This window comes from Chenopodium quinoa, unplaced genomic scaffold (assembly GCF_001683475.1).
Source record: "Chenopodium quinoa cultivar QQ74 unplaced genomic scaffold, ASM168347v1, whole genome shotgun sequence".
NCBI lineage: Eukaryota > Viridiplantae > Streptophyta > Magnoliopsida > Caryophyllales > Amaranthaceae > Chenopodium > Chenopodium quinoa.
In genome coordinates, this window is record NW_018742275.1 from 263,710 (window position 1) to 272,539 (window position 8,830).

The window sequence follows — 8,830 nt, forward strand, 5'->3', positions numbered from 1 at the left end:
TGAGGGTAGTTGATCATAATCAAATAAAATCCTACCAAAGTAACACTAGCAACAAACATTTAAATATTCCAAGCCAAGGTGTCATTCATTCACAATACTTTTCAAATCCCTTTATTTTTTTTTTCTTTCTATTTATCCCTTTATTTATTATTTAATTTATATATTTTTTACAGCCTAACTTTCAATTTTTTTTAGTCTTTAAAGCCCTCCCCTCTTCACCCTCTCACCCACATTTCCATCCACACCACACTATTTGTCCAAACTTTGTTTAAACGGATCACCAAACAGGGCACAAAAAAGAAGCAAAAACAAAACCCTCACTTTCTCTCTCTTCCCTCACTTTCTCTCTCTAAAAACATAAAAAAGTAAAAGTCGACCCACCAAAAAAAAGATAAAGTGGAGAATTCAAGGACTAACGGAGGCTTCCTCTGTGGTCTCTGTCCAGGAGAGAGAAACAACACAAACAATAAGAGAGAGAAAAATAAGGCCGTTGATAAAACAACCGTTGAAGTTGAACCACAACACCAACCACCGCCGTCAACTATGCAGAAATCCGAGCACGCGCCGCCGCAACCGCCGCCGCTTCCGACGATTCAGGGCATCACCAATTCCGGAAGTCTGAGCTTCAACAGTTCTACTAACATGAATATGGCTGATGAAGAGATCACTCGCTCTGCTTTGTCCAATTTTAGGGCTAAAGAAGAAGAGATCGAGAAGAAGAAGATGGAAGTTCGTGAACGTGTTCAGGCTCAACTTGGTCGTGTTGAAGAAGAGACTAAACGCTTGGCTTTGATTCGTGAGGTCACCTTCACTTTCTCTCTCCTCTTTTTTTTTAATTTCTAAAATTTCTGCCATTTTTAGGTGTTAATCTTACTTACCCATGTTTTTATTTCTCTGTTTTTCTCCTTTTTTGTGTTGAATTTGTGGGGTTTTTTTTGAAGCTGGGCTTTTCTTTATTATTTGGGGAAACAAATAATTTTTTTTTTTTAATTTTAAAAAATTTTGAAATTTTTTCGTAACGGTCTTATACATCTAGTAAAATTTCAAATTGTGTGTAATTCTTTCCATTTATTAGTTGTAAATTTGCAAATAAACCGACAAAATGACAAACCCATTTTTGGGTTTCTATACTTTTTTTTCTGCTAGTTCCCTTTTTTCTAGGGCTTAATTATTGTTTTTATTTTGTTACTGTTTTTTGTTGATAGACGGAAAAACCCGTCTTAAAACTCATGAATTCTTGACTTTTGTGGGTTTAAATTTCAAATTATTACCTTTTAGGATATGTATTACAGTGTAATTTGCTAGATCTGTGGAGTAAGATACCCGTATCGGATACTCGACACTCGGACATGTTTATATGACTAGAATCATGCATAATTTTAGTAAGATGGCCGTTTCAAACACTTCTAGACGAGTCCGAGTAACATAGTGAGTAGAAATACGTTAAACCCGGGTTTTTGTTTGATGAAATTAGTGTTATAACCCTTGTTTTAAGTTGAAAGATGAAATTAGTGTTATAACCGTTGTTTTAAGTTGAAAAATATCGAATTTTAAGGGATCTTTCTTTTGTTATAGCATAATCAAAAAGGGGAATTCTGTTACCTTGTGAACTAGAGTAGTTTGAATTAGGTAGAAAGGTTTAATTGCCTTATTTTTGTTGGTATTTTCCGTTTAATTCATATTCCAATTCTATCTGCAAGTTGTTACCGTTGTAGAGGAATTGACAGGTTGTCCTTTAGCAATTATCAACGTCTATCTGACGAGAATTAGAGGTTATACTATACCTTTTCTTTTGGCTGAAAGCTGAGAAAATATGAGAGTGTTTGTTTCTTGTATTTTCTACTTGGTTAGTTGAGAAGTGAAGTAATTATCTTTATTTGGATACTTTCCTTATTCGCAAATGGAAATGCTCAACAACCTAGTTCAAGACGTGATTGAACTCGGGCTATTTTGAGCTATTAGGTTATCTGACTTGTTTCGCCGTAGTATGAAGGATTGGGATGGTGTATACGGCTTCGTTCGATATATCTGCATGTGACAATTGTAATCTCAGTAAATAATGTAGTGCAACAATAGTAGAAAAACCAGCCTAGTGTGTTGGATTAGTACTTTCATCAATACTTTCATCAATTTGAATTACTACGTATTTGGTAACTGTTTATTCCCATCATATAATTCCTTATTGAGAGAATTAAGGGGTGAAGGAAGGCAAAATGGAAAGAAAATGATTTGCTAGTAATGGTTAAAAGTGATAGTAACATTAAATTTTGTGATTAATAATGTTTGAATTACCCTGCTGCATCAGCCACAAATAAATCACGTAAAATATTGAATATACATACACTCTTAACATTGTTTTCGAGTACTTATGCTAATCTTGAAGTGTCTTCTTTCAAAGTTTTTTCTAGTTGCTGGTCTTCTAATGTGGATCTGTGTTCCTTGGAGGTTTAAAGATGGAAGTTGAAGATGCTTGCCAATGAAATATTATGAAAACTTTAAACTAGATACTTTATTCTCGTAATTTATTTGCAAAAACTAGATACTTTATTCTCGTAATTTATAGTTGATCAGTCTGTGTTGTCTGCTGAATTATACTCAGTGTATCACTTATTCTGTCGGTCTTGTGTTCCTGTACACAAATTCTGTCTGAATGTAGTTAATGTTTTTCTATATCATGATTCTGCAGGAGCTTGAAGCCTTAGCGGATCCAATGCGGAAGGATGTGTCTGTTGTGCGTAAAAGGATAGATGTGGTTAACAAAGAGCTAAAGCCACTTGGTACAAATGTCCAAAAGAAGGTACCTATTCATTCTACTTCCAATATATCTTAAAATCCTCACAAATTGTTAAGTTTTTATAGATATCGCTCCCTCTGTTTAGAATTGATAAGTCACATTTATATGTACATTTATAAGTTCCTACTAGCAAAAAGTGTCACCTTTCATAACAGTTGCAATGTTTTAGTATCGGATTTCCTAATATGCCTCTATATAAATTAAGTGATCGGGGAAAAGTTAGAGTTAATATTTTCATATTACATATACAGCTAAAGATTCTACTGCAGGTGTCATCTTTAGGTTTTATTATTGGATTTCATATCATGCCTCTATTTAAATTAAGTGATCAGATATAAGATAGAAAAGACAACTATTAATGACTGTTATATCGTTATTTATGACTGTTAAAGAGGGGTCGAGAAAATCAACTACGGAGTACTGATTTCTAATGGTGGGATGGTGGGAGCAAATGCAGTATTAATATGATTTTAATTTTGAAAGAACTGTCAGTTAATATGTATCAATCACTCATTGCCCTTGAAACCTATCTTTTGACAGGAAAAAGAATACAAAGATGCGCTGGATGCATTCAATGAGAAGAACAAAGAAAAAGTACAGCTCATAAACAAACTGGTTGAGGTAAACTATTCCCTACATGAATGTTAGAGTTGTGTAATTATCTTTCTTTACATTTGAGGTTACGTTGTACTTACACTTGACAACGTTGGCTTTCCTTTCTTGGATGGTCTTGCAGCTGGTGGGCGAAAGCGAGAGGTTGAGGATGAAGAAACTGGAAGAGTTGAGCAAGAGCGTCGATTCTATGCAATAATTGACTTGAACAGAACTTGTCCATAGATAATTAGGTTTGTGTGATGTAATTTAATTCCAACTCTAAATTTTTTTTCTCCCCTTTTCTTTATGTATTTATATATATGGGTGCCTGGAGTTTGGTGTATTTTGTGTACCCTTTTTCTATTTTTTTTTTTTGTTTTTTTTGTTTCTCCCCAAATTTTATTAGATCTTGATGCAATATCTGCTGATCTAGGAAAAGGGTAATATCTACTAGGGCTGTGCAAAACTATCCGAAAAACCGAAAACCCGAAAAAACCGAACCGTAACCGAACCGAAAAATTGGGTACCCGAACCGTTTAAAGAAAACGGGTCGGGTAACCGAACCGATAAGAATTTAACGGTTCGGGTAACGGGTACCCGTTAACACTGTTTCGGGTACCCGAATATCCCGAAAATATTTTTTTTCGAAATCTCAAATGAATAATGTCAGTTTTTTTTAGAAAAAAAAGAAACAGAAAATAAAGAACAAAAAAAGTGAAAACCCTAAACTTCGTTCTTTTCTCATTTCTCAGTCATTCACTTCACTCAGCCTCCATCCCCCTCTCTCTCCTCCTCTTCTCTAATGTCTCTGCCTCTGGTTCTCTAATCTCCATTCTCCATTCTCCATTCACTCCTTCATCTCCTCCATTGAAGCGGCTATGAGCTTTCACTCCTTCATCTCCTCCATTGAAGCGGCTATGAGCTTTCACTCCTTCATCTCCTAATGTCCTCAGGTAATTAACTAATTATCCCTTTGCCAGATCTAATTATTTGCAATGAATTGATTAAATTCAATTAAACTTAAACTCTTGTTTTAATTTCACAGATCACAGATTCAATTTAGGGCTCTGCGTACTTCGACTTCTCCATTGAAGCGGCTTCTGAGCTATACGCCTATACTCCTTCATCTCCTCCATTGAAGCGTACTTCGACTTCTCCATTGAAGCGGCTCTGAGCTTTCACTCCTTCATCTCCTACATTGAAGCGGCTCTGAGCTTTCACTCCTTCATCTCCTACATTGAAGCGGCTCTGAGCTTTCACTCCTTCATCTCCTACATTGAAGCGGCTCTGAGCTTTCACTCCTTCATCTCCTACATTGAAGCGGCTCTGAGCTTTCACTCCTTCATCTCCTCCATTGAAGCGTACTTCGGCTCTCCATTGAAGCGGCTTTTGAGCTAACTGTTGAGGTAATTTACATTTTATAGTATCCGACTATCTGTGGTTTTTTCGGATTTGTAATTGTTTTTTTTTCCTGATTTTTTATTGTGGTACTATTAATTTTTTTTTTGTTTTTTTTGGGAGGAATGGTACTTATTATGGTTTTCAGAATTGAGGTTTTTTTTTATTATTTTTTGTCAAGTTGTGTCTGTTAGATTTAGATGAGTGAGTAAGGTGAGATTTCTGTTTTTGATGTGGAAATAAGGTTGTTGAGAAAAAACAAGGATTCAGAGTGATGTTGTTGTGTGATGTTGCTAAGCATCTATAGTTGCTGTGTACTAATGTTGTTGAGCATCTATAGTGTTGTGTGATGGCTTCCTGTGTGTTGAGCATCTATAGAGTTGTACATGATAATCATGTAGTCCAATATGATTTATTGTAACATGAGTTAATTACAAGCATTTTAAGAAAACGTTAATCTGTAGTGCAATATAAGTAATCTATCAAGCATTTTAAGAAAGCATTTTAAGATTTATTGTAGTCCAATATGATAATCATGTAGTCCAATATGATTTATCTAGTTGCTTCTACTCGGGTTAAATCTGTCAATGTATGGTTTAACAGAATTTGGTTTAACAGTAACTTGTGTGGCTGTGTACATCATCTTTTGGACTCATTTTCAGTAATACTTGCCTAAGGTACTGCAAGGCTCACAGAGTGATTATATGGTGTAGTTGTACCAATAGTTTTTTTTATTTCACTTGCTTGTCTGAGATTTTATGATTGTGTATTTGTGTGACGTGGAAAAGTTTTTGTCCTGTTTGTTTCTAATAGACATATGTCCTAGATGTTCACCCTTTCAACCCTCATATAGCTATGACTCATTCTTGTTATTTGTGTATACATAATTGAACTTTTTTTTTTTTTTTTTTTCATTTGTAGGAGTGTATGGAATCTGGAAGTAGTGGGGATATGGAAGACTCATCGGCTACAAGTCAAGCTCCTCCAATTCCAAGTCCTCTTCCCGAGCCTTGGGAGTATGACCCTTGTCCAATGACGGAAAATAATGACCCCTTTGACCAGCAAAATCAATCAAACCAACCTTCAGAACCTGCTGATGCTGCTGCCCCTTTAAGTGAAACTTCAAAAAAATCTAGAAAAAGGCGCTCTCCTCATTGGGAGCATTTTATAAAGAAGGATGGAGAAAACAAGGCTGAATGTATCTATTGTCATACATTCATTGGTTGTGCATCACTTCAAGGTACCTCCGGCATGAAGAACCACATAAAGCGTAAGGAATACCCCCCTAACATTGATCAAAATCAGCAACTATTGTCCCTTAGTCAACAAACTCTTGATGGGAATCTCGTGGATCAAAAAAAAGGTAGACTTGAGCCGTGGAAATTCAATCAAGAAGATAGTAGGAGAGCTCTGGCAAAGATGGTGATCATGGATGAAATGTCTTTTAGAATGGTGGAGCATGAAGGTTTTCGCAACTTTATGAAGGTAACGCAACCCTTTTTCATTATTCCTTCTCGATGGACAGTGACTAGAGATTGTTTTAGGATTTATTTGGATGAGAAAAAAAGTTTGAAAAAGTTTTTTTAGTAAGTGCACTTCACGTATAAGTCTCACCACTGATACTTGGACTTCTTGCTAAAATATGAATTACATGTGTTTAACCGCTCACTTTATTGACCAAAATTGGAAATTGCATAAAAAAATAATTAACTTTTGTATAATTGCTGGTCATTCTGGTGAAACAATTGGTAAATCTGTCCAAAAGTGTCTACTTGAATGGGGTATTTCTAGAGTAATGACTGTCACTGTAGATAATGCAAGTTCAAATGATGTTGGCATTCAATATTTGAAAAGAAGGTTTGAAAGTTGGAAGACATTAGTTTTGGGTGGTCGGTTTTTACACATGAGATGTTGTGCTCACATATTAAGTTTAACCGTTAAAGAAGGAAGAAAGTGATGTGTCAATAAAAAGAATTCGTTGTGCTGTTAGGTATGTAAGATCATCGGGTGCTAGATTGCAAAAGTTCATGAGTTGTGTTAAACAAGAAAAGTTGGAGTCAAAACGTTTTCTTTGTTTAGATGTGGATACTAGGTGGAATTCCACTTTTTTAATGCTGGAAGGTGCTTTGGCATATCGTAGGGCTTTTGATTTGCTTGAATGTTCAGATGGTGGTAAATTTAGGTATGAGTTACTTAAGACAGGCGGGGTGCCTGAACCTAGTGATTGGGATCGTGTTGCCTCTTTTCTTCCTTTACTTAAAGTATTCTATGATGCTACTCTACGAGTTTCCGGCTCGTTGTATATCACCTCTAATGTGTATTTACAAGAACTTGTTGGGATTAGTGTTAATCAAGAAAAAAATGTTGAGTAATGATGCGGGGGTGAGTTTAATGGCTAGTGGAATGAAGAAAAAGCATGACAAGTATTGGGAAAATGTTGATAATGTGAATCTCTTGTGGTATATTGCTGTCATTCTTGATCCTAGGCGGAAAATGGGATATACTAAATGGGCAATTAATCAACAATATGATTCTGAAAAAGCTAAGTACTTGTGTGATAAAGTGATGCAAACTCTGAATGACATGTATGAACTTTATATTTCTGAAAACCCTCCAAATGAGTCTATTCTCCCTAAAACTTCTGATTTTTCAGAGGAAGTAGAAGATATGGATTCTGATGTAGATGTTGCGGAATTAGAGTTTGAAAGGCAGGTGGGTTTATGTGTTGGAGTACAAGGGAAAAATGAGTTGGCCAAGTATATAGAAGATGATAGAGAAGTTAATCTCGCCGGAAAAAGCTTTGATTGTTTGGGGTGGTGGAAAAAATATGGTGAAAGGTATCCAACAATAGCTCTCATGGCTAGAGATGTACTTGCCATTCCCGTATCAACAGTCGCTTCCGAATCAGCTTTTAGCACCGGTGGTCGAGTGCTTGATTCATTTCGCAGCTCACTCTCAACTAAGATGGTTGAAGCCTTGATTTGTGCACAAGATTGGTTACATACATCTCAAGGTCCTCTTATACTTGAGGAGAGACTTGAAGATATGGAAAAAATTGAATCAGGTAACATTTAAATATTTTCTCTTTTTTTTTTTAATCTCATTATCTTGTTAATTATTCATTTACTTTTTTTTAATTTTTTTTTTGAAGAAATGTTACCTCTTGGTGAGGAACACTCTCTCTTTGTTGATGATGATTAATTGATTAGAGGCAGCAACTTATAATCATGAAGGTTGGTGGTGATTGTATTGAAGGCCGGAAGTCATTGAAGGCTTGGAGTATTTTATGAAATATGATTACTATGGACTGTTTTTGTTTTAAAACTATAAACTATGGACTTTTTTTTTGTTATGTATTGGTTTATTATTGTTAATTATGGACTTTTTTTTTAAAGAAACAGTATGTTTGTATCAAGTATTTTGTTCATTTGTAATCGGGTTGAGTGCTGTGTTATATGTGTATTCAGGTTTAAATATCAGCCTATTAGGCTGTTATTTGTTACAAAAAAAATCATAGTACTAATAACAATAATTAATACTAGAAAAACAGGTGGAAGTTCGGACAAAAATATTATTAAGCAGGTGGGTACAAGGAGGAGTTCAGGCAGCCAAGTAGGAGAGGTGAGGAGGCAGCAGCCTCAAGGACAGGGACTGGTAGGTTGCCAAAGCGGAAGACAGCGATAGTTGTAATTATTTTTGTTATTTGTGTATTTAAGTTCAATTGTTATAGTTCAAAAAATAGGAAGTAAAAAAAAAAAAACTAGTAAAAACTAAAAAGCATCTAAAAACGAATTGCAAAGCAGGTTTTAAATAAATAAAAAGACCAAAAAAAAAAAAAATCAGCTTATTGGTTCGGTTTGGATATTTGGTTCGGGTACCCGTATTTTCGGGTATCCGAATTTACGGGTACCCGAACCTTATCGGAACGGTTTCGGGAATCGGTTTTAGCCTTAACGGTTATCGGGTACCCGAACCAATAACGTTATCGGAACGGGTACCCGTCCCATGCTTCCCCTAATATCTACCCAAATAGACAGGTTTGTA

The 8,830-nt window shown here is 35.5% G+C and overlaps 1 protein-coding gene across 3 annotated transcripts; it reads left to right on the forward strand.

Annotated features, from left to right (window-relative positions):
• The first annotated feature begins 203 nt into the window (after positions 1–203).
• Positions 204–8,546, forward strand: LOC110684729. Of its 3 annotated transcripts, XR_002503809.1 has the most exons (9): positions 204–801; positions 2,687–2,797; positions 3,335–3,415; positions 3,531–3,639; positions 4,262–4,341; positions 4,434–4,794; positions 5,708–6,271; positions 7,440–7,850; positions 7,938–8,546. XR_002503809.1 is itself a non-coding variant. In XM_021861176.1 (4 exons), exons 1-4 carry the CDS (start codon positions 544–546, stop codon positions 3,603–3,605), a joined length of 525 nt encoding a protein of 174 aa, XP_021716868.1. In that variant the 5' UTR covers positions 205–543; the 3' UTR covers positions 3,606–3,731. The 3 variants fall into 3 exon arrangements, 1 of the variants encoding a protein (XP_021716868.1); XR_002503810.1 differs by lacking the exon at positions 4,262–4,341 and having other exon boundaries at positions 4,554–4,794; XM_021861176.1 differs by lacking the exons at positions 4,262–4,341; positions 4,434–4,794; positions 5,708–6,271; positions 7,440–7,850; positions 7,938–8,546 and having other exon boundaries at positions 205–801; positions 3,531–3,731.
• The last annotated feature ends 284 nt before the right edge of the window (positions 8,547–8,830 follow it).